Below are 26,556 nucleotides of genomic sequence, written 5' to 3' on the forward strand. Positions count from 1 at the left end.
ATCCAATTTACAAAACACTGAGGGGTAATCTCAGTATGGCTGTCTACTGGATAAAACACACTCATGGGTTTAGTTTTAGAGTTACTTAACTGCTCCATTTGACAGTTCTCTCAGGATAAAAGATGAAAATCTTTCAGATATGGGTTAAAGCAAGGCATTTTTCCAGGCTTCTGATGGATTATATTTCTGGGTTAGATCACTTTTCTTTGAGATGCAGTTTATGATTTCAAGACTATGCAAATAGACAACCTTTGGGCACTTATGCTTTTATTCTGCTGAAATTCCAGAGCCACCCGTTCATTTCTTTTCCTAATTCTAATATTAAGGAAATAAAGGGAAATACACAAAAAAGTAAACTGGACTAACGCAATCCATCTCTCTGCTAGCTTTCAGTAGCTATACTCTCTATCAGATCAAAATAAGGTGAAAACAAAAATTGATGTTGCCTGAACAAAGTTAATCATAGATTACATTATAACAGTGGAGAGAAGGAACAGCAGAAAAAGGGGTTGATGTGTGAGTGATGAAGTAATAGAAAGGATTCAAATTGTATAAGTTATTAAGTTAAGGAAGAAATGGAGAATAAAAGTCAGCAAGGGACTGACTGGATACAAAAAGGTGTCAAAGGAAGTTAAGGGCCAAACAGACTGCAATTATTTATTTATAGCATTTATACCCCACATTTTCTCACCCACCAGCAGGCTCAATTAAAAAGCTCTGAGTGTCTTCTTTCGCCTGAATTTTCTTTAAAAAGTGAAGTCAAATCCTATTTTGATTAGAACTGTAGATGAATTGCATTAACTAATTTAATTAGTGTGTTACTTTTTTGCACCATTATAAATTTCAATCATGATTAATCTCACATTTAAAATATTTTATCTTGATGTGAGGGCATCGATAGGACACTGCTACTTAAGAACACTCCCTCACAGTGTCACGGCCACCTTTAACCCCTTGTTATGCCCAAGGGGATGTGACACAGAAGGGGAGGTGCCAAGAGTGTATGACCCAGGAAGTATAAAAGGCCAGGCCAGAACTAGGTTAAGGAGGCCCAGAGGGAAGCAGCGATGCTCACTGCAGATGCCTACACCTTGAAGCTGAGAAACTGCAACCACGTTCAGGAAGGCCAAGTTAGAATATAAGAACATACTACTAGCCATACTGGGACAGACCAATGGTCCATCTAGCCCAGTATCATCTCTTCCAAACAGTGGCCAAGCCAGGTCACAAGTACCTGGCAGAAACCCAATTAGCAACAACATTTCAGGTTACCAATCCTGAGGCAAGCAGGTGATTCCCCATGTCTGTCTCAATAGCAGACTATGGACGTTTCCTCCAGGAATTTGTCCAAACCTTTTTTTAAACCCAAAAACGCTAACTGTTGTTACTACATCCTCCGGCAATGATTTCCAGAGCTTAACTATTTGTTGAGTGAAAAAATATTTCCTCCTATTTGTTTTACAAGTATTTCCATGTAACTTCCTCGAGCATCCCCTAGTCTTTGTACTTTTGGAACGAGTAAAAAAATAGATTTACTTCTACTCATTCAGCTTGGAACCTGGAAGAATTTGGGTTTTCAACTCTGGTTGCAGAACAGCCTTGTGTGACTGCTAGAGACTGTGCTGGTAACTCTGGATCCAGGGACCAGGCCAGAGACTAGCAAGAATTGCTGCAGAGAGAAAGGCATTCATGTATGCTGTAGCCCTGCAGCAGCAGGCTATCTAAGGACATTATTATATTTAAAGAACTAGCTTCCCCCATGTCCATCTCAATAACAATGGACTTTTCCTCCGGGAACTTGTCCAAACCTTTTTTTAACCCTAGATTCACTAACCATTGTTACCACATCCTCCGGCAACCAAAGCTTAACTATTCTTTCAGAGAAAAAATATTTCCTCCTATTTGTTTTTAAAGTATTTCAATGTAATTTGATTGAGTGTTCCCTGGTCTTTGTTTTTTTTTGGAAGAGTCAAAATTGATTCACTTTTACCTGCTCTACATCACTCAGGATTTTATAGAGCTCAATCATATCACCCCTCAGTCATCTCTATTCCAAGCTGAAGAGCCCTAACCTCTTTAGGCTTTCCTCAAATGCGAGGAGTTCCATCTCCTTTCTCATTTTGATCTTTCTTCTTTGAACCTTTGCTAATTTCGCTATATCTTTTTTGAGATACGGCAACCAGAATTGAACGCAATACTCAAGGTGAGGTCACACCATGGAGTGATACAGAGGCATTATAATACTGTCGGTCTTATCTTGCAACCATTTCCTAATAATTCCTAACATCCTGTTTCCTTTTCGGCCGCTACTGCACACTGAGCAGACGATTTCAGTGCTGACTCTTAGGGTGGACCCATAGCATCAGATAACTACCGGTATGATTTGGATTATTCTTCCCAATCACTTTGAGCTTGTCCATATTAAATTTCATCTGCCAAGGGGATCATGTAATGCTAGGCTAACAGGAGGAAGCCGTAGTGAGGAGCTCTGGGGCCCCTTGAGAAACATCATACTTCAAGCGCCTCAAAAATCTGTGCAACAACCCGCTTAGCCCTATGTTTGAATGGGGGAAGTGTCCTGGAAGAAGGCAGTAAAAACTGCGTTTCTGTTTGTGAGAGATAAATGTCTGCTAAAGCCCAGCGTAAGAACGGAGCACGAGGCCGCACAGGAGACAAGATGGCGGATGGTGGCTCCTCGGGAGCGTCATCCATGGGTTCAAAATGGGCGTCTGAGATCGCGGCAAAGGTCTCCGCATTACTACAATCCTTGGTCGATCAGAAACTTTAGAGTATAGCAGATAAGCTAGAAAAAAAATGGACGATACTTTGGAGAGCCTGCGAACAGATCTTACTGATTACCAACAAAGGCTTTTGGATGTGGAAGATAAGTGCCTGCAGCAAGATACACAGCAGTAGTTCTTGCAACAAAAACTGGCGCATCTTCAATCTAAAAGTAGAACATTTGGAGAATCGGGCCCGGCGTAACAACCTCAAGTTGGTTGGGCTTCCAGAAAAAAATCAAGGACGCTGACTTGAGCACTTTTTTTTTTTTTTTTTTTTTTAAGAGTCCTGGCTGCCAAAAGCTCTAAACCTGCACTTAATAGATGGCCCGTTGAAAATTGAACAGGCTCATCTGGGACCAATTCGTTCGGGAGAATCGCATCCGAGAATTGTGATTTTCAAGCTACTTAATTATGTGCACAAGTTGGAAATTTTGCAGGCTATGAGGTTGGTAGGCATGACAATCACAGAATCCTCTGCTTTCAAGATTTTTCTGCAGCGGTAGCTGCACAGCGGCGATCATTCTCTGGGACCTGTAAATTACTGCATAACAAGAAAATTCCTTTTGCTCTGCTATATCAAGACCCGGCTTTTCCTGTCTTCTGAGGAAGCTTCCAAATATGTTGCTCAGGTGATGTCGGAATCAGCGGAGGTCGCAGAGCCTGGTGTGGTGTGAGACATGGCCTCAGGGATTATGACGGTTCATATATGGAGATACTCTATATAGGATTATTATCCATATAACGTTCTCTGGAGTCTTTGCACATATATCTTGAAACGGAGCGCATCTTCAGATGGTGATTGTATCATATGTGAAGATGGAACAGACAGCAGTGACTTATGAACTGCTTTTGTTACTAGCAGTGAAAGTTTTGCCATAGTCTATATCTGTGTTTGTTCTCTTACTCAGAGTTCAGCAGGGGTCTGTAGTCTGCATTAATGCCAGGTTGCTTGAGGGGGGGGGGAACTGGGAGGGACTCGGGGTGATCGGAGTCTTTAGATAGAACTTTCGGTAATGGAGTGCTTGGGATAGGGGGATATGGGTGTAGAAGAGTGGTGGGAGGGGTGGGGCGAGGCTTTTGGGGGGGGGGGGATTTGTGTTGGCAGATGTTTTGTTTGGTGGTAAGGGAAGTTTATACTGTGGGTATCGGTCATATAATGGGGGAGGAGCTTATAACAGGTTTATTTTTCAGATATGGGAGGGCCGCCCAAGGGCTGGGGGGGGCGCCCCTCTTTTTTTCGAGTTAGATCTTCTTTCTGATACAATGCATACTGCTCCTGGGGATCATGAGTTCACTTAAATTTGTGTCCTGGAATTTAGGGGGGATATCTTCAATGATTAAACGTGAGAAAATCCTGCAAGCTTTAAAGCATCACAAAACAGACGTAGCATTTGTACAGGAGCCTAACCTTACCTCCGTAGAACATGCTAAATTTCAACAGGGTGGGACAACTGGCTGAAGCCCCAGCGATGCGAAGGCAGGCAGAAGTCATGATTCTTTTTTGCAGGGGTCTCGATGTTCAGATTAAATCAGTAAAGTAAAAAAATCTTCAGTGGGTTGATTGCTCTTTTGACCCCCTATCAGGGAGGTAATATTGTCTTAGGAGGGGATTTTAATTTGGTATTTGATCCTCAGCTGAATAAATCCTCCGCTGTACCCCAAAGTTCGAATCAATGTTCTCGAGGCTTGCCCTTCCTTTGCACTACTTTGGATCTGATAGATGTTTAGCGGATATTGCATCCCACCCTTAGAGGTTATACACAGTCACATATTGACTATTTTTTGCTTTCTACTTCCCTTGGCGTGTTAAGTTCTGGGCACGCTCCTGACTCATTCATACCCTCCTATGTCAACACCCCCCTCGAAGTTACACACTATAGAATTTGTACACCAAGGTTATAGAATACAGACTAAGAACAGTTACAGGTGTAACAGCAAAGTAGTACCAATTAACAAATATCACTAATTGGTTATTAGTACCAAATCACCTGCTAATTTGTCAATTAAGTTATGTGCATAACGATAGGAGTTCTATAACTTGTGCATGCAATTTTGCACACTAAACATAAAATTGTACATGCAAAATTAGGAACGAGGGGATATCTGTAAATACACATGTATTTACATGGTGGGCATACATGGGTGCAGAGTGCACATTTATGCATGCACATTATTGAATACTGTAAGATGGCACACATATCTGCAACAATTAGGCACCAACATATCAGCTCTATGGTTTTGTTTTCCATTCCTTTCAACAAAACAAAAATGAGAGTTATAAAACACTTGTATCACTCCATGGTGTGACCGCACCTCGAATACCGTGTGCAATTCTGGTCACCGTATTTCAAGAGAGATATAGCAGAATTGGAGAAGGGCAACAAAAATGATAAAGGGGATGGGACAACTTCCCTATGAGGAAACGCTAAGGCAGCTAAGGCTGTTCAGCTTGGAGAAGAGATGGCTGAGGAGAGATATGATGGAGGTCTATAAAATAAAGAGTAGAATGGAATGGGTGGAAGTGAATCTCCTGTTTACTCTTTCCAAAAATATTAGGACTAGGGGCAGGTAATGAAGTTACTAAGTAGTAAATTTAAAACAAACTGGAGAAAATATTTCTTCATTCAACGTGTAATTAAACTCTTGAATTTGTTGCCAGAGAATATGGTAAAAGCAGTTAGCTTAGCAGGGTTTAAAAAAGGTTTAGATAATTTCCTAAAGAAAAGTCCATAAGTCATTATTAAGATGGACTTTGGAAAATTCACTGCTTATTTCTAGGATAAGCAGGATAAAATCTGTTTTGTTTTGTTTTTTGGCATCTTGCCAGGTACTTGTGACCTGGATTGGCCACTGTTGGAAATAGGATACTGGGCTTGAAGGACCTTTGGTCTGTCCCAGTATGGCAACACTTATGTTCTTAAAGCCTAAGTGCTCACGGTATGTGTGTCAACAGGAACTGATGAATGAAAACATCAGCCGATTAAGGACAGCTTTGATAAGTTGATGCTGCAGTTAACTGAATTTTTCTGATGATCCCTTAAATCAAAAATTAGTAATGTATACAACGCAGAACATTTTGTTGAGGATTATATTTAGCTGAATTGTTCTGGCATCTTTTTGGGTGTTTAGATATTGGCTTTTGTAACACTGGCATCAAACATATGACTCACGATACCTTTATATATAGGGTAATTACTAAGCTGCAGTAAAGTTTGCAATTTTACCACAGCCCAAGATACCATGGGGCTCATTTTTCAAAAGAGAAAAACGTCCAAAAAGTGGCATAAACCGGCAGAAGACATTTTTCTCGCAAAAACATCCAAATAACGATTTGCAAAACACATTTTTCTGTACTGTTCGTCTGCAATGCATCCAAATCACAAAGGTGGTGTGTTGAAGGCAGGATTTGGGCATTACTGACACTTGGATGTTTTGCTGCAATAAATGAACAAAGCAAAAACATCCAAGGCTAAAACCTGGATGTTTTTGCTTAGACCTGTTTTAATAACAACTAAGTCACACAAATGTGCCTTAAATGACAAGATGACCACTGGAGTGACCAAGTCATGACCCCCCTTACTCCCCCAATGGTCACTGACCCCCTCCCACTCCCAAGGATGTGAAAAAAACAGCACATACCAGCCTCTATGACAGCTTCAGGTGTTATGGCAAGTCCCATTAAAGCAGCAAGCAGGTCCCTGAGGCAGCCTAATGGTCGTTGCAGCGCGCTCTGGAGAAGGGGATCCAGGCCCATATCTCACTAACTGTTACATTTGTGGTAGAAAGCATGAGCCCTCCAAAACCCACCAAAAACCTACTGTATCTACATATAGATGACATCTGCAGACATAAGGGCTAGCATAGTGGTGCACAGTTAGGTACAGTAGGTTTTTGGTGGGTTTTGGAGGGCTCACCAATCAATATAAGTGGGTAAGGGTGACATGTATACCTGGGGCCTTTTATATGAAGTCCACTGCAGTGCCCCCTAGGGTGACCACTGCTGTGCTGGGATGTCTGTGTGGCCAGTCTACTAAGAATGCTGGCTCCTCCGCCATCCCAATGATGATTTTGTGCATTTTTCACTTAGACCTTTTTTTTTTGGTCCAAAATGACAGACACACTTAGCACAAAACATCTAGAAAACGTTTAGGAAAAACCATTTTCGAAAATGGCCATGTTCACTGGATTTTTGGATGTTTTCCGCAAAACATGTAAAGTCGGGTTTGGATATATCGAAAATGCCCTTCCACTTGAGTTACTAATTTGCAGTACCTCAGGTTAGACTCATGCTGTGACTATACTCTGCATTGCTGTGACTGAGAACACCGTATGTTTCTGGTTGCAGCAACACAAATTTAGCAGGCCCATAGTTGGGCCTACTCTCTTTGAAAGGGTCTGGTAGTATCAGGAACAAGCTCTCTCTCTCCACCCCCAAGTTCCTTTATAAAGGTACATGACTTGCTCTAGAAACCTTAGTGGCAGAAAAAGGTTGCACCTTCACACATTCATTAGCCATATAAAAGACATCAAAGCTCCACCCAACTAATCTGTTTTCTTTTTTAATCCATTTTAATTTTAGCATGTCTATATTCTATCAAACACTGAGAGCAATATGGGCATCCAGTGCAACTCCCATCTCGGTGTCAGCAGCCTCACATGTCTCACCTGCAGTACTGTTATCCTATGATGGTGAAAGAGGGCATTGCCCAGCTTCTCTGGCATCATCCTAATGATATGTGGTACAATAAGCAGACATGCACCACTCGTCAAAGCAATAAACAACTCAATGATGGATGGGTCAAAAGTCAATGGTGAAGCCAGAAACAGGAGGTCATCCTGTGTAACCCTGAAGACAGACCTGAAAGAAAACAGTTTGAGAGATGAAACAAAAGCCCAAAACCAGGCATCAGCATTAATAAATACACCCTATCTATATGCAGAAGTCTGTTTTTTTGCATTTCCATTTACAACCATCTCATACAAAGTTGCTCTTATAGGGGGTAATTTTAAAAGGCATGCTTGCAAGCAAAACTGTGTTTTATTTGGAGAAATGATTGCTTCTAAAATTGCCCGGGTATACGTGCCATGTTTGTGTAAAAGTTGTCCAACCTGATCAGAGGTGTTCTCAGGGGCAGGGTTTGGACTTAGATGCATGCCACAGAGGATATGTAAATGTGTATGTGTATGTATATTTCCCATATAGAGTGAATTTAAAAAGAGAAAGTATGCACACAATTTTTCATCTTTAAAACTGATGTTAACTTATGTGTATAACTGATGCACAGGTTAGGTGGCTTGTTATAAAACTACCTTCATAGTTATTTTTAAAAAGTGTTTTAAAAGTCTAAAGAAATTTACTTTTTTGCACCAGCATAAAATGAACTGTTCTACCTATTGGCATCAGTGCTCCTCATGCTCTCAGATTTAATAATCATTTCTCAGCCAATGGATGGTGAATTCTGTAAGCATTTTTCAAAGGTATGGTTAGAATTATTTATTTGTTACATTTGTATCCCACATTTTCTCACCTATTTGTAGGCTCAATGTGGCTTACATAGTACCGGGAGAGGCGTTTGCAGACTCCAGTGTGAACAAATACAAAGTGATGTTGTGGTAAGATAAAGTTCATGTGGCACAGCCACATTAGGGAATCGGAGAACAGAAGAGTTGTGTTATGTCCATTACGTGCTTTAGTTTGGTTATGTTGCAGAGATCATGCATTTAAGTTGGATTGGTAGGGCATGCCTTTTTAAACAGGTTAGTTTTTAGTGATTTCCGGAAGATTTTTAAAAAAGTACTCATTTGGCTAGGGCTTTCCATGAGAGATTATGGGAGTCATTCTCCTTAATACCATGTAATTTATCCCCCCCCCCACCTCTAAAATGGAAGCCAAATTATAAGTATAGCCTCATTACTTAATTGGCAGCAGTTACACATGTAGGTTAGTAAAATGGAGCTATCACACCGTTAAGTGGTGACACCTCCACATGGAAGCTGCCGGGTCTGTGCTGCTCAATTTGGGCCAGATTCTATATAAGGTGCATAAAAAATCCGCACAGTAAATATTTCCACTTAAGCGTATTCTATAAGCGGCGCCTAAATTTAGGTGCAGTACATAAAACATGCTTAGTCGATTATCCAGCACCTAAAACTACATGCCTCCATTTACACCCATGAAAATGTGGCGTAAATCCCTGTGCATAGATTTACACTCACTGGACCATATTCAAAAACTATGGGGCCCTTTTACTAAGCCGCGTAGGCGCCTACATGTGCCCAACATGTGCCATTTTGGAGTTACCGCCCAGCTACTGCGTGGTCCTTGCCGTAATTTCATTTTTGACATGCATTCGCTACGCGTGTCCAAAAAGTAATTTTTATTTTCTGACACACACCAGCTACGTGTGTCAAGTGGCACTCTACGCGCGTAGGTCATTACCACCCAATTAACGCGCAAGACCTTATCGCTAAGTCAATAGCTGGCACTAAGGTCTCAGACCCAAAATGGAAGCGTGCCAATTTTGATTTTGCTACATGTCCATTTTCGGCAAAAATTTTTAAAAAGGCCTTTTTTTACAGGTGTGCTGAAAAATGGATATGCACATGCCCAAAACCCATGCCTACACTACCGCAGGCCATTTTTCAGTGCACCTTAGTAAAAGGACCCCTATAAGCATAAATTTTGGAATGCCCACGAAATGCCCATTTCCTCATCCATAGTCATGCCCCTTTTGAATTGCGTGCATTAGAATTTAGGCGTAGTTCATTACAGAATATGCTTAGCAAGTTGTGCGCGTAAATTCTAATTATTGCCAATTAGTGCTCATTATTGCTTAAGTGCTGTTAACACTAATTAGCTTATCAAGAGGCATATTTTCAAAGCACTTTGGGAGGCTAAGTTCCATAGGTTTCTATGGAACTTTGGGAGGCTAAGTGCTTTGAAAATGAGCCTCTAAGCCAATTAAATTACGTCAATTGTTATAGAATACACCTGGATTTCGGCACAGATCTCTAGGTGTGTTATATAGAATCCGGAAGTATATGTTGGTTTTATTTTTTTAACGTGTGTCTTTATAAAATGGCTGCTTCCATTGTCTGTGAAAGCAAATACATGTACAGTCCTACAGATGTTATTTGAGAAATGCTTTTGCACTGGCAGATCCTTTTCTAAAATACCATCAGAACTGAGTATGGCCCAACCTAGTTGACCCAATTCCAATCTCTACATTCTATGTAAAATGGGGCTCTAAATTTGAAGTAAAATCTGTTTTGCACAGCTCTAGCTATGTTCATCAACCGAAACCTCACGCTAGAAAGCCAAGCGAAAACTACAACAAAGAAAATGTTCCACTCAATGTGGAAACTCAAAACGAGTAAAACCTTTCTTCCCGAGGGAACTATTCTGCAGCCTGGTACAATCAATGGTGCTAAGTCACCTAGACTACTGCAATGCAATCTATGCCGGATGCAAAGAACAAACTATTAAGAAACTCCAAACTGCCCAAAAGACCGCAGCCAGACTAATTTCTGGAAGAACGAGATACGAAAGCGCCAAACCCTTACGAGAAAAGCTACATGGGCTCCCAATCAATTGCGTTCAAAATCTGCACCCTAGTTCATAAAATTATTCATGGCGAGGCCCCGGTCTACATGGCAGACCTCATAGACTTACCAACCAGAAACACAAAAAGGTCAGCACGCACATACCTAAATCTCCGCTACCCAAGCTGCAAAGGACTAAAATATAAATCCACAGAAACAGATGGAGTTCGCAGTTTCCACAAAAAATTCACCACCACCAAAGGAAGTGGAAAACACAACTTCAAGAGATCAATCCGAGACACCAGGGTGAGATGTTCCAGAAAACAAACTGTTTGTTTTCTGGAGCATCTCACCCTGGTGTCTCGGATTGATCTCTTGAAGTTGTGTTTTCCACTTCCTTTGGTGTTGCTAAAATATAAAACAACATATGCATCCAGCTTCTCCTACATAAGCACGCAAGTATGGAATGCACTACCAAACATCATGAAAACAATGCATGACCTAACTTCCGGAAATCATTAAAAACCAATTTGTTCAAAAAGGCATACCATAACGATCCAACCTAAACACCTGAACCCTGCAACACAACGAAATTTATACCAGAACTGGACAAAACGTAACTCTTTCTCCTTAACTACCTAATTTACTCTGTTACTCATTGTCAGGTCCTCGAGGCAGAACCGGAATACGTGAGCCCTTGGACCACTGCCGAGGAGCGGCAGCGGCAGGCAAGACCACCCTGGAACTGGATACACGGAAGGACAGGGCTGGACCTCTGGACTGGAGTCGGAACTGAGGCAGGCAACTGGAACCGGCAGAACAGGAACAGCTTCACCTGCACTTGACCACCGTTTCCCTGGAGTTGAGCTCCACCGTGCGGGTGGCCGGCAGGACTTGCAGGACGAGGCCGGAACTGGAGATCCAGAGGACCCACCCTGGGTCAGGGAACACGAGGAAGCTAGACTAACTACTAGACTCAGACTGAACGCTGCTGCGCTGCCACTAGCAAGGAACACAAGACAGACCAGGGAGACAAGACGAACAAAAGCATAACAGGAGCAAGGACTAGGGCATGCAGCAAGCTAGGTGGAACGGGGTTCAGGGAATACCCACAGGGTAAACCCACTAGCTAGGTAGAGGCAGGATACAGGATAAACACCCAGGAAATACACACTAGCTAGACAAAGACAGGATTCAGGATGTACACTCAGGATATACAAGCAGAGTTCAGGATATACAAGCAGGGTTCAGGATATACCCTCGGGATATACAAGCAGGGTTCAGGATAGGCACTAAGGGTAAACACCCTAGCTAGGCAGAGGCAGGGTTCAGGATAACCCCTCAGGGTAAACGCCCTAGCTAGGCAGAAGCAGGGTTCGACAGGAACCGGCAGAGGTCAGGGCTGGCAGCAAGCGAGGAAAGTCAGGAACAAGCAGGAGTCAAACTCGTCAGGCAAACAGAAGGAGTAACCAGGAACTAACAGAGTCTTAGGGCTGGCAGCAGGCAGAAGAGTATATCGGGGTTCAGGCAATAGTCAGACAGGCAGCAAGCAGAGTATCGGGGTTCACTACTACTACTACTACTACTACTACTACTATTTAGCATTTCTATAGCGCTACAAGGCATACGCAGCGCTGCACAAACATAGAAAAAAGACAGTCCCTGCTCAAAGAGCTTACAATCTAATAGACAAAAAATAAATAAAGTAAGCAATCAAATCAATTAATGTGAACGGGAAGGAAGCGAGGAGGGTAGGTGGAGGCGAGTGGTTACAAGTCAAAAGCAATGTTAAAGAGGTGGGCTTTCAGTCTAGATTTAAAGGTGGCCAAGGATGGGGCAAGACGTAGGGGCTCAGGAAGTTTATTCCAGGCGTAGGGTGCAGCGAGACAGAAGGCGCGAAGTCTGGAGTTGGCAGTAGTGGAGAAGGGAACAGATAAGAAGGATTTATCCATGGAGCGGAGTGCACGGGAAGGGGTGTAGGGAAGGACGAGTGTGGAGAGATACTGGGGAGCAGCAGAGTGAATACATTTATAGGTTAGTAGAAGAAGTTTGAACAGGCAATAGTCAGAGGCAGGCAGCAAGCAGAGAATATCGGGGTTCAGGCAATAGTCAGAGACAGGCAGCAGACAATAGAATACACCAGGAACTAGATGAGTCAGGCTGAAGCTACAGACTCCCACCACAAACCGAGGGACAGTGGCTAAAAGCTTCAGACTCCAAACACAGAGCAAGGGAGTAGAAGGACAAGAAGTCCACAGACACAGAGTAGCAGGGCAGAGCCCCCCACAGAAGGACTAGCAGTCCACAGACACAAACAGAAGGGCAGAGCCCACACAGAAGGACTAGCAGTCCACAGACACAAAGAGAAGCTGGGCCAGAACCCAGAGAAAGGCTAAGCAGTAGTGCAGCAGAACACTAACTAACCTGACCTGGCCTAAAGGCATAACACCATGCAAAGGCCCTGAATGCTAGCACAGAACTTCCTTATGAAGGCTCTCCCTGATGATGTCATCCACTGCAGGACAGGAGCAGGGAACACACTGCTACCAGAGAGAGGCTTGGAGCACATAGTAAAGACAGACAGGAGCCATCTTGGAAGCTGGCCAGGCAGGAAAGCATACAGAGGCAGAGCTAGAGCTAACTCAGGCAACACCCACAGGTGCAGTGTAGTGAAGCCATTAGAGCTATGCTGGAAGCAGCCAGCATACAGAGGCAGAGCTAGCTCAGACAGGACAGACAGGAGCCAGTTCAGAAGCTGACTCCCAGAAACAAGGTAAGGCTGAGGGTGGTCACGGCCACAGACGTGACACACATGAACTTTAACGCAATACCACTCTGTATTTCTCATACCAGAATTGGCGATTGCCATTACGGTACTATGTAAGCCACATTGAGCCTGCAAATAGGTGGGAAAATGTGGGACACAAATGCAACAAATAAATAAATGTTTTCCTCAATGCACTATCCTGGGCCCTCTTCTCTCTATGTATACTTTCTCTTGGCAAGCAGATCTCCTCCCACAGCTTTCAGTATCACCATTACGCAAATGACTCCCAGATATACCTATCTCTACCAGAATTCTGCATTTCTCTACTGCCTCTTGGAAGGTCCCATCAACATGGTCAGGACAGACCTTTTTATTTTTCTCCCCCTCCAATCTTTTATACCTTCACCGTAAGACAGAGTTACATGCCCCACTGAGGGACGCTGTGTTTCACAGCCTCTCATAAGGCTGGGGACATTCTTAGCAGTATTTCTGGGGACATTCCTGCCAGCTGCTTTAGCATATTTTTATTCTGAGTGCTGGAAATTACATGCCACAGGCCAGCCGCTACCACATAGGGCAGACCAGACAGGGGGCAATTCTACAAATAAAGTGGTAATTGTACACACCAAATATGCATGTAAATGATTAGAATAGGATGTACTCCCCGCCTTCACCCTGTTTCTCTCTCTCATGTACCCCCCCTGCCTTCACCCAGTTTCTCTCTCTCATGTACCCCCCCTGCCTTCACCCAATCTCTCTCTCTCTCATGTACCCCCCCTGCCTTCACCCAATCTCTCTCTCTCATGTACCTCTTGCCTTCACCCAATCTCTCTCTCTCTCTCATGTACCTCCTGCCTTCACCCAATCTCTCTCTCTCTCTCATGTACCTCCTGCCTTCACCCAATCTCTCTATTTGTCTCTCTTGCATACTTCCTCTCCCCTCAGCATCTCTCTTTCATGCCTGCAACCTATTCCCCTCACCTGGCTTCAGCTGCAGAAGAAAAGGTGGGATGGATGCCTGTTTACCTGCTGCGACTCAAGCTCTCTGTAAGCTTGAGCTGCATGGTTGGTCCCGCAGTTTCAAGTCTCACCAGACTTGAAACCGTGAGACCAACCTGAACTTCCGGCACCGCATAGCTCAACCTTACAGAGAGCTGAGTCGCAATGGGGAAGCAGGAATCCCACTGTAAGCATTCAAGAATTTCTGAGCTTCCGCAGGCCAGATAAAAGCGCTCAGCAAGCCGGGTTCTGGTCCATGGGCCATACGTTGGATAAGCCTGCTGTAGAGAATGGGTGCCTAAATATAGGCGCACTGTATATTGCCCTCACAGTGCCTAGGTATGTACTAATACAAACACAGGATATACTAATAAAATATTACAGAATTTTGAGAAATTAGGAGGTTTTTCACACCAATGATTAACAGCCTTTGAAAGCAACAATTAGCTTCTAAACACAGTGGAAGAAATACAAATTTGAGGTTGCTATTAGTATCTCTGAGCTTATTTATCTCCTTTTCTGAAAAAGTTCCCATATCAGTTCAATTTAATTAAAACTGGTGGATTGGTTTGTGTCTGACATTTAAAAATCTAAATCCATGTGCAATCATACAAGATGTGAACAGATTAAAGCAGTAACAGTACTAATTTCTTTTTGAAGCGCAAATTGCTCCAATTGTTCACCAACTTCAGGATGGGAACACACTGTGCATGCAAAATCTTTTGATTAAAAAGAAAACAAAACGTGTATTTCTGAGTTTAAGAAAATGGGCAAAGGTTCCATGGGGACTTCAGTACAAGTTAATACTCTCAGATTTTTTTTTTCTTCCCCTGTGGAATACTTTGTCCTAACCAGACTTTGCAGAAATTAAACCCACAAGCAAAAGATGTGCTGTTTCAAAACTGTGCCAAAACTCAAATCTGGCCTTTTTTAGTTGAAAATTAAGCCCATCTCTTCTGCACACACTCTCTCCCTCCATTTAAATTGCAGTTCAACAACTAGCAACTGTCTTTGACACAGTGTCACATGAAAATTTGTTGCAGCAAATAAGTAGTATTGGAATCAACTCTTTTGCTGCAATGGTTTAGTTCATATTTTGAAAGAAACACATTTGGTGTGTTGGAATCAGGAACATTCATCAAAGAAGGAGTTGGTTAGAAGAATACCGCAATGATCTCTCCTCTCACTCACTCTTTTAGATTTGTATTTGGTGGAATTATTGAGTATATGGGCAATAGAGTTTCATTTTTTCGCTGATGAAATCCGGCTACACATCTTTATGAAGGATGACCTGGAAGATGACATATCAAAACTGAACCAGAGACTTCAAATCTTGATCGACTGGTTATTTAAACATGATTTCATTTTGAATGCAGATAAATCTTCATGTCGTTGTTTCAAGTTTATTAAAAAGCTTTCTACCCTGCCCATCAATGTGATGTCTGAGTGGCTTACAATCTAAAATAGAGCACAGTATAAAAAAAACAATGCAGAGTTATTAAAAGTGGCAGGATAGATGATGGGAAGGAGGGTAGAACTACAATTTTGAGAAAGAAAACCATGGGGGGGGGGGGGGGGGGGATAACACACAGGGGAGAGGCTGTGTACCTTTGCCTTACATTCAGCACATTCTGAAACGGAGAGATCAGGTGTATGCATCTCTAAAAAGAAAGGTTTTTAAATCTGTTTTAAATTATTGCATGAATGATTGAAGTTTGAGGTGCTGTGGCAATTTATTCCATAGTTTGGGACTCTGGACAGAAAAGATGGAATATCAGGTAGTGTAAAACAATTTCACAGAAGGAAGGAATGGCAAGATGATTTCGTTGGGACAATCTAAACGATCTCATCGGATAGTAGGGGGATCAGAAATCATGAAAGGAATAAGGGTTCACCTGAACTATGGATTTTTGTACATGAGTAGTAATATTTTGTACATTATATGATGGGAAATATGCAGTCAATGGGCTGCCTTTAAAAGTGAGGTCTTGAAAATAGCAAGTCTGTAGAAAGAGAATATAACGTAATCCATTTCAAATACTCTCCACTCGAATGTTTATGTCGCTGTACGAGACATAGATCCACAGCGAGCTCTCAATAACACCTATGATTGTGTATATGTATAAAAGAAATCACTCAGTGTATCACCGTGCACACAACTAGAGCGTCACATATGCGGAACAGAGCTATCAGCTACTTCCGCTAACAATGGTGACCATGTTTACACATCACTGTGACCTCTTATGTGAACAAAATTAACTGTAAATATGTGAACGCTTCTAAATATGTGTTTCAATGTCCATAAAGAGATATAACATGCTGAAACTTAATGTGCCCAATGCCAAAAATAATTACTACTCAAACCAATATCAAAATAAATCGTATATCATTATGTTGCTTAGCTGTGTCGTCCTTCAAATAGACTACAGCTCTACAAGGTGCCCAGTTTCATATTCCTTCATCAGGAGCTGTAAGAGCAGTCAAAAAAATTAAACAACATCACACCATCTTTTCTAGCTTCAATGTAGATCAAGCCCTTGATCTACATTGAAGGCAGAAAAGATGGTGTAATATTATTACTTAATTTTTTGAGTGCACTTGGGGCTCCTGATGGGAATCCCCAAATCATTGCATTTGGGGACTCAAGTTTATCTTTCACATAAACTAAAAATATATGTTCTTCAACTGTCACTTAGATCCTCTCAAAGAAATCTCCTTCAGGTTCCTGCTTTAAATGTAATGAAACTCTTAGGGCCCGATGCAAAAAACTGATGCTGTAGAGAACAGCACCAGAAAAATACCGGCTCAACATCAAGCCAAAATTACCTTACTGACCAATGCTCAACATTAACAGCATGCAAATTATATACACGCTGTTAGTTTTGAGCATTGGTCAGTAAAAGGATCTGAGCATTCCTGGCGCATGCCCACAAGAGCTGTGCAGTAGGCACAGCTCTTGTGGGCATATCCAGTGATGATCGGACCCCTCCTGACCCCCCCACCTTTAAAACTTCCTGATAGTCCAGAAGACCTCATGTCAAACACCCCCCCCCCCACACAACCCAAAAACCTCTGTGGTGGTCTAGTGACACCTCCACATACCTTGGGAGTTGGCAGGAGCTCTGCCTTTGGGCCCGCCCTTATCAAATTTTATTTATTTAAAATATTTATAAACGGCTCTATCCAATCGCTCTAGGCAGTGTACAACACAGGAATGTACATAATCATCTGCACCAAGACAGCACATATCAAAAAACAAACACAACAAATAATAGTGTACAGTGAGCAGCCCCCTACATCACAACTCCAAACACCTGAGTAAAAAAAAACAAGAGTGATTTCAGTTGCTTCATGAACTGCACAATTGATGACACCACTCTCAGTTCCACTGGCAAGGCATTCCAAATCGCCAGCAACTTGAAGCACTGCAGATCGATTAGCCTCAAGTTGAACTAAGCACTTATCCATAGAACGTAAATTTTGAGGGCTGATAAAAGCTAAAAGAAAAGCCAAAATGGCAGTGCCCAACCCCTACCTGGTGCATCCTGGAATGCACTGGGAGGGGCTAAGCACCATATAAGGCAGTGATTCCAAAACCTGGTCCTGGAGGCAATCCAGCCAGTCAGGTTTTCAGGATACCCACAATGAATAATCATGAGAGAGATTTGCATGCATATCTCTCTCATGAATATTCATTGCGGGTATCCTGAAAACCTGACTTGCTGGGGTGCCTCCAGGACTAGGTTTGGGAACCACTTATAGGCTAAGTACCTTACAAGGGAAAAAAACTATCACAGTGCATCCCAGGAGGCTCCGTGGCAGGGGCTGGGTACTGCCATTTTGAGAAGGGTGGGCCCAGAGGCAGGAGGGAGTAGGAGCTGCTCCTGCCTCCAACTCTCAAGGTATATGGAGGGGTGGGAGGAGGAGAGGGGGTAGTGGAGTTTTTTTGGGTTGGGAGGGCTAGAAAGGATTCTGGTGAGTGGTGGTAGTAGGGTCCGCTAGACCACCAGGGAAGTTTTAAAGGGTTTTTTTTTTTGGGGGGGGGGGGGGGGCTGGGGTCCACTGGACTACTAGGGATTTTTTGGTTCCAGGAAGGGGTAGGGGGTCGGAAGGAGATCTGCTAGACCATCAGGGAGGTGTTAAAGGTTTTGGGGGGTTGGGGTCCGCTGGACCACTAGGAGATTTTGGTTTTGGGGGGGCGGTTCAAGAAGGGGGTCCACTGGACCACCAGGGATACCACAAAGGCTTGGGGGCAGAGGGGTGGGGATCCAGTCTGCTTGCACTATACAGTGCAAGCAGACTGCTCCCCATAACAGTTCCAAAACTGCCGTAAAAGTTTGCACATTAAAGGTAGACACTCAGGGGCCCTTTTACAGAGCAGAGGTAAGCACAATGCGGGCTTACGGCCGGTCCAATGCAACCGCTGGCGGTAGTCCTGCCCTAAGCACGCGCCATTTCCAGGGGAAAAAGAAAAAGAAAACCCCCAGAAATGGCTTGTGTGGTAATAACCCGGCAGTAATCGGGCATTGCTGCATGCTGCCCAGTTACCGCCGGACAGGACCCCTTATCGCTACCTCAACGGGTGGAGGTAAGGGCTCCCCGCCGAATGGCCATGTGGTAAGAGTTCTCTCACTGCATGGCCATGTGTGTCTCAGGGTTTTTTTTTACCCGCTGCACTAAAAAAGGCCCCCGCCAATAGCACATTGCCCTTTTTCCCGCAGCTTGGTAAAAAGGACCCCTCAGTGCCTGGTAATGTCTGTGCATTGCTTGCAATGCTCATTTTAATACTGACGAGCTGCTTGTAATAAATTTGCATAAGGTTATCGGTAAGGTGAACAGTAAAAGGGATTAGATGCTAGACAACTTTTCCTTTAGACCAACTATAACTGGTCTAAAGCAAACGTTGCAAACACAGTAAGCTTTGTGCATTGGGCCCTCATTTACTAGAAATAGAGCTCTCTTATATAGAACCTTCACTGGAATTCTTTACCCAAAGTGCTTTGGAGTGCTCTTTCCTTCTTATCGCAGTTTTTGCAATTATTGAAAACTTAGTTGTTTGAAAAATATTTTAGTTAGATTCTGTTAAAGCTTCACAGGAAATGTATTTTATATCAGATCATAGTTTTTACTTTGTAGTGTATTATACTGTTATTGCAAATTGTTTGTTTTTTTATAGGTTGTTTAAATTTATATTTATGCATTTTTTTTTATTGTAAACCACTGATGCGTTTGTATAAGGCAGTATATAAAATCAATAAATCCAAGCATTTAATATACATGCTTCTGGTCAATACTTTTGCTTGTATTTTTACACAAAACTATTTTTAGCCCTAGATCTTATGGTGTTAGCCTTCTTCATTTATTAAAACAGCAATAGATAAGAGATGTAAGTATCTAAATGGCAGGTGACATTTAATATGGACAACTGCAAAAGTGATGCACATAGGAAAAAAATAATCCCAAATACTGTTGCATACATTCTGGGTTAGGAGTCCTCACCCAAGAAAAAGGTCTTTAAATCAAGGTGCACCAGAAGTTGAAATTGTCAACCTAGTGGGCTGCAGCAGCCAAAAGAAAAACGCAAACAGAATGGTACATAATATTAGGAAATAAATGGGGAAAAACCAATCATATTGCTTCTGTAAGGATCCATGGTATGACCACACCTTGGAGTACTGTGTACAGTTCTAAATGTTCAGAGAACAGCAACAAAACACCTCCTTTATGAAGAGAGGATAAACAGGTTAGGGCTCTCTAGCCTGGAAAAGATGACAGAAGGGATATGACAGAAATTTATAAAACCATGAATGGGGTGGAATGGCTAAATAAGGAACAGTTATTTAACCTTTCAAAAAACATAATAACGAAAGCACACTCCAAAAAAACTAATGACCAGCAGACTGACAACAACTTTATAAAGGATTTTTTTTCATATAGCTGTAGAATCTATTGCCAGAGGATGTGGTCAAAGTAACAAAAATAGCAAGATTCAAAATAAATAAATAAATAAAATAAGGTCTGAACAAGCTCATAGGAAAAGCCCAAAAAATGGGCCACCGTGGAGATCCAGGAAAGTTATCCCGAAACAAACCTATCCATTGGGATCTGTTGCGTACTTGTGATCCAGACTGGCCACTTTTGGAGACAGGATGCTGAATTTGATAAACCTGGTCTGACTCAGCATAGTTTATTTTCCTACGACCAGTTTTTGAACAGCAAATGAACTTACCGAAGATGCAGAATGTTTAGTACTATACATGTGTGAGGTACTCTGACAATCTTGGGTATTCCCGTTGTTCCAGAAGTGTGTAAAACATATGCCAACGGAGTCTTCCTGATGTCCATGTAACTACCTTCAGCATGCTCCAGAATATTTACTTTATCTTCCTTCTGATCTCTGCTAATGCTAGTATTTTGGTGCGTGCTTTGTGACTCATCCAACAGCACACTGGTAGCAGTACTGTTCAAATGCATTTTGAAGAGGGTCAGACCGAGATGGTGGATTTCCGAAGACACATGCTGACTGCAGTCAGAATGGGAGTATCTGAACGTCTGAAAGTAAATAATATATATTACCTGATAGAAGGATGAAAATGTTAACTTAGCTTATGTTACATGAGTGACAAACTATAAGGCAGATGTTTTAACTTTCACTGACAGGTGAGAGACCAAAAGTGAGCAAGTCAGGGCCTCTCTCAAAACACTACCCTACATTATACACCCCCTCCCCCTTCATACCTCTCTCTCCCTGTGAAACATTTCTTACTAACACTATAGACTCCAACTGTAGGATCCTTTTATAGTGACACAGTAACTGATGGCCGATAAAGCCCAGTATGGTCCATCTAATATGTCCAAGATGGTGGCTACGGTTGTACCTTCTACTTTATGTAGGCCACACCCCTCTAAACCTTTTAGGATTGTAGTACCTGCCATTCTATGCAAGTTACACCCCTCTTTGTCTTTGTTTATGTTTAAGGTTGTAGGATTATATCTGTCAATCTGTGTGGGCTACACCCTCTATACCTTTGTTTAGGGTTGTAGTACCCGCCACTCTGTGCGGGTTACAGCCCTCTATGCCTTTTTTTTTTTTTTTTGAAGTGTGGAAGTCATTTATGTTTTGCTTCAATTCCATTCTCTTGAGAACTATATAGTTTGTTATTGATTGCTTTATAGAAACAATATGTATAGGCACCAAGGGAATTAAGGCTAATATAATACCTTGCATCTATACGAGCATGACACAAGCGTTGTCTCTATGGCCGACTACACATTTTTTGATGTGCAATTTCTGTAGGCAATTAAGTCGCTTGGAATAAGTTAATATCACACATTTTGTAAGAATATGTTAATTGTTTTTGTATTCTTTCATGATACATTGAGGCATGTCTATAATATATAATTTTCATGGAAGATTTGATAATTTTTGAGATTTAATACAATATTGTTTTGCATGGTCTTTCTTAGGAGCTTTGTGGTAATTTTAATTCATATTTGATCATCTTATGTTTATGATTTATATATATATATTACATTGTTTTGTTATAGGAAGTGTATCTGTACTTGCCATTTGCTTTTTTTCTACACTCAAGCCTGTTGGTAATATATTGATAATAATCTCTTATTATTTTTCTTTTTTTTTTTATCATTTTACTTAATTACATTCACATTTATCACATAAATGTAAGGGAAAACAGAAATTGATATTAAAAAAGAAAACATTTTCTCCCACCAATATATGTTATATAATCGTCCACAACTGGGAGATCCAAGATCAGGAAAACTCAAAGAAAATAAGAAAAACTCCAAATGGTTAATCTTACAATTCACTTTTTCTGAGGGAGGAAGTTTAATCGGTAATTGCAGCCGGTACAGTGGTAACTAAAAGAAGTTGCTGCAGAGGGTTCTTCATCTGTTCTTTCAACTCCACAAACTCTTGTAATTTCTTAGGTTCAACAAATAAGTAATTATTAAAATTCAAAGAAATAGAACACTTACAAGGGAATCGAACTAGGAAGGTCCCACTTAGGGCAATGATCTTTGGCTTAAAAGCCAAGAGTTCACACCTCCTAGTCTGCGATTCCCCTGATAAGTCAGGAAATACATTTATCTTTGAACCCAAAAAACTATCAACCATGTGTCGGAAATACAATTTCAAAACATTATTCCTATCTAAATCAAAGGCAAAAGTCACTAGTAATATAGCTTTTCCAAAATATCAGTTAAGTTCACATCTCTTTTCTCTGATAAATAAGATTATTTAGGGGAAATATAAATCGCTTTAGACACCGGAGGGTGGCTATCAGAAAATGTTTACAAATTATCAGAGAAATATTTCTTCAACAGTTCAATAAAAGAAAAAATTCCATAGTCAAAGTCTCTATTTTTATATCTTGGACTTCCCACTTTGTTAGATAAGTATTGATATAAATTCTTTAATTCACATGTTTATTCCTGAAAAATTTTAAACATCTGAAGAAGAAAGTTATTCACACTCTGCAGCGCTTCTCATAATGTGTCCATTGTGACATTTTTTGGCTTCACCAGGTCCAATTTCTCCACAGAAACCGCTCCAGATATCTTCGGGGGGGGGGGGGGGGGGGGGGGAAGAACTCACTCTCCAATCCCCCAGTTGGTTTATTATCCAGAGTCGATGCTGCGCCAGGACCTCCTCGGGTCGCGTGAAAATCCTGACCCTCTTCGGGCGTTTCCACTGTCGACCTCCATAGCGCAGCGTTACTGTTTCCGGGTCTTGGAGGGGTCGTGCCAACAGGGGGACTCAAAGTCACTCCCTCTCCACTGAGATTCGGCAATAAAGCCTTGCTGTTCCCCGAAGCAGGAACCGATATCCCCGACGTTATGACCCCGAATCTCTCCAAAGTAGGATGAGAAGTGGTGGGAACCCCAGCCGTGTTCGAGGAGCTTTACCTTTTCTCTTCCCCATTTCTCTGGGGAGCGCGCCTACTTCTTCAGATATTCTGGCGTAAAACGGGAACTCAACTAACGTACGTCCTCCCTCAACGCCATCTTGGATCCTCTTTGTCTGGTTTCTCCTCAGAGGCCTGTCTGATATGGGTAACCCTACAGCATAGCCCTCTGAGTCATTGAAACACTGAAGCCCCTCCACCATGACATGGTGGTGTCCCTTCGGAGGGGATTATTTTTCATTTTTAATTAATTTTTATGTTTTAATTTGTATACATATATATGATTGTTCTTATAATGCTATGTTTTTATTATTTAATCTTTATTATTGTTTGTACATGTTTTTAGACCCCTGATGAAGGCATTCTATCCAAAAATACTAGGACTAGAGGGCATGAGTTGAAGCTACAGTGTGGTAAATTTAAAACGAATCGGAGAAAATTTTTCTTCACCCAACGTGTAATTAGACTCTGGAATTCGTTGCCGGAGAACGTGGTACGGGCGGTTAGCTTGACGGAGTTTAAAAAGGGGTTAGATAGATTCCTAAAGGACAAGTCCATAGACCGCTATTAAATGGACTTGGAAAAATTCCGCATTTTTAGGTATAACTTGTCTGGAATGTTTTTACGTTTGGGGAGCGTGCCAGGTGCCCTTGACCTGGATTGGCCACTGTCGGTGACAGGATGCTGGGCTAGATGGACCTTTAGTCTTTCCCAGTATGGCACTACTTATGTACTTATGTACTTAACGTAGCTGAGTCAGGTCATTATACAATAGACTGCATGTGGCAAATCCATGGTTATCTTCTCCATCTCTGGATCACCTCTGCTGTCTCCTGCTGCCAGTTAAAATTCAATGCCAAGAAGAGTGATGCACAGGGTGCAAAAATCCAATGCAGATGTACCAGATAGGAGGAGAGAGGCGAAACAATACAACAAGGCAGTGTTCACAGCCAGAAGGATGCTAGGCTGCATAGAGAGGGATATAACCAGCAGAAGGAGGTGTTGATGCCCCATGTACAAGTCGTTGGTGAGGACTCACTTGGAGTACTCTGTTCAGTTTTGGAGGCAGTATCTTGCTAATTACGTAAAAAAACTTGAAGCCATTTAGAGAAAAGCGACAAAAATGGTATGGGTTTGCATCATAAGACGTATGAGGACAGCCTTGAAGACCTGAACATATATGCTCCTGGAGGAAAGGAAAAACAGGGGTGATATGATAATTTCAAATATTTGAAAGGTATTACTCTACAAACAAACCTTTTCCAGAGATGGGAAAGTGTTAGAACTAGAGGATTTGAATTGATGTTGCAGGGGGGCCTGACTCAGGAATGACGTCAGGCGGTATTCTTCCATGGAGAGGGTGGTGGATACCTGGAATTCCCTCCCATGAGAGGTGATGGAAATGAAAACAGTAACTGAATTCAAAAATGTATGGGATAAACACAAAGGAATCCTGCAGAGAAGGCATGGTGGAACCAAACAAGCTTAGTAGCGATTAGATGGCAACACCAATAATTGGGAAGCAAAGCTAGTGCTGGACTTCTACAGTCTGTGCTCTGATCGTGGCTGAACAATTTTAGATGGGCTGGAGTTAGGCTTTAATGACAACTTCAGTAGTTAGAGGACAAGGCCAGTGCCGCCAGACTGCTACAGTCTATGCCTTAAACATGGCAAAAATAAATCAAGATCAAATATATATATATATATATATATATATATATATATATATAGTCACCCTGCCCATCCCAGACCTTCTTAGTCTGCGGAAGTCTCATCTACCACTCCTGCTCTGAAGGGCCCAAGCTATTCAACCAGAAAGAACCTTCAAAAGGAAGTCATTCCATAACAATACACCAGGGGTTTCAGGTCTGTTTTCCTGGCTACTCATATACTCAGGGTGAAGTGGAAGAGAAAAGAACTATTATGAGACTCAGAAGTTCCTTAGAGTTCTCTTTAACGTCCTTACCAAAGGGGGAAAAAAATGCCAAAATTGCCACCAGTCTTTTCAATAGATATAACAGTTCAATAGATTGAACAGGTACTGTCTCTTCATGTTCAAGTGTACAGAGCTGCGTACATCTAGTAGCGCTATAGAAATGATAAGTAGTAGTAGAATGACGGAAATATGTAAATTAAAGCTCTCTCCCAGCTTATGCAAATTTAGAATTTCTCTCCTCAGTTTTCAGCCAGGTGCCTTAAGATTCAAACAAAACCAAAAAAACCTCCAGAGCTTCCTTCAGCCTAGTCACTTTCAAAACAAAAGGGAGACAAAATTTAAACAGAGTCCAAGTTTCTTTTTTCCAAAACCCTTTTTCTGCCCAGGGAGCACAAGCAGGGAAAAGGGAGTAAGGCCACCATCTGCTTGCTTCCTCAGCCAGTTTACCTCCCCAACTAGCCTTCCTTCAAAAGGAAAAGATAGAAAAACTCACTTAAGTTTCAAAAAGGTTCAATCTCCATGTCCTCTTGGCTGGTCCCTTCAGTAGTATCCATTGTTTTTTCTTCTTCTTCCTCAACGCCCCACACCATCTCAGTGTCCTCTGGAAGCTTCCTCCCCTCCTCCTCTATCCAGGGAAGATGGCTCTTAAAAGCTCTCTCTCAGTCTACCTTTCTCTTATTGGACCCTTTTGTATAGGTTTCTTATTGGCCAAGAGTACACTGGATTGCTCCTCCTTCCTATCCCTCAAGGTGAAAAACCCTCATGTTGTTTTATGGGTTCCCATTTGTAGATATTCCCTCCTTGATCTTGAGCATTATATTTACGGGGCCTGCTGTTTTGACCCGGCTTTTCCAAGTGCTCCAGGAATGCTATAGAGGGGGGAACTTCTTAGCTTATGCTCCCCTGTCTCTGCCACAATATGTAGTATCACATCATATCTTATGTTATAGAGTTTATCTTGTAGGGCAGACTGGATATACAGTTCTTTATCTGTCATCATCTACTATATTACCTTCAATGGTAACTTTGAAGGAACCATGGTGGACTGCGGGGCAAGTTTGAGGACTCTCTAGGCCCATGTTAGAGTCCCTTTAGCTCAGGGGTCTCAAGGCTTGTGGGTTTTGGGCTAGACCAAAGAGCCTCCAATTGTTTTAAAATGGTTATAAAGTTAGAGCACTGTTTAACTTTACTCATGTCTTTAATAAACTATCCCATGTAAAAATGTGCTTTAAGTCTATTGCACATTTTAACTTGGGCTTTAGTGCAGACTTTTTTTTTCTGAAGTAGATGTTTAATGTCTGACACATTGGCATATCATTAGTTTACTGCATGGAGATTTAATGTGCACTATAAAGTGGCGCATACTTTAACTCGTGGTTTATTACAGTGGAGTTAATGTGTAGTTTTTACTGCAAACCAAAGCACATCCCATTGAGCCTAAGACTCTAAAAGTAAAAAAATAAAAAATGTAAAACAAAAATGGGCTTGGTTTAACTTACTGGTGCTGAGGATAGCTCTCTCCCTCTGAAAGTGAATATAACATGACCCAGTGCAGCAAACTACTACTAATTAACATTTCTAGAGCGCTACTAGGGTTACGCA

At 41.9% G+C, this 26,556-nt stretch overlaps 1 protein-coding gene across 7 annotated transcripts in view; it reads right to left on the minus strand.

Moving 5' to 3' along the window:
- AASDH (aminoadipate-semialdehyde dehydrogenase) overlaps positions 1–26,556 on the minus strand; it is a 136,016-nt gene that overhangs the window by 71,866 nt on the left and 37,594 nt on the right. For all 7 annotated transcript variants that reach the window (XM_030191412.1, XM_030191409.1, XM_030191414.1 and 4 more), the window contains 2 exons: positions 20,321–20,643; positions 7,449–7,641 (listed from right to left, as the gene is read on the minus strand). In XM_030191412.1, the coding sequence (XP_030047272.1) occupies positions 7,449–7,641; positions 20,321–20,643 (516 nt within the window). The remainder of the gene's footprint in view (positions 1–7,448; positions 7,642–20,320; positions 20,644–26,556) is intronic.

Source organism: Microcaecilia unicolor, chromosome 2, assembly GCF_901765095.1.
Source record: "Microcaecilia unicolor chromosome 2, aMicUni1.1, whole genome shotgun sequence".
Lineage (NCBI taxonomy): Eukaryota > Metazoa > Chordata > Amphibia > Gymnophiona > Siphonopidae > Microcaecilia > Microcaecilia unicolor.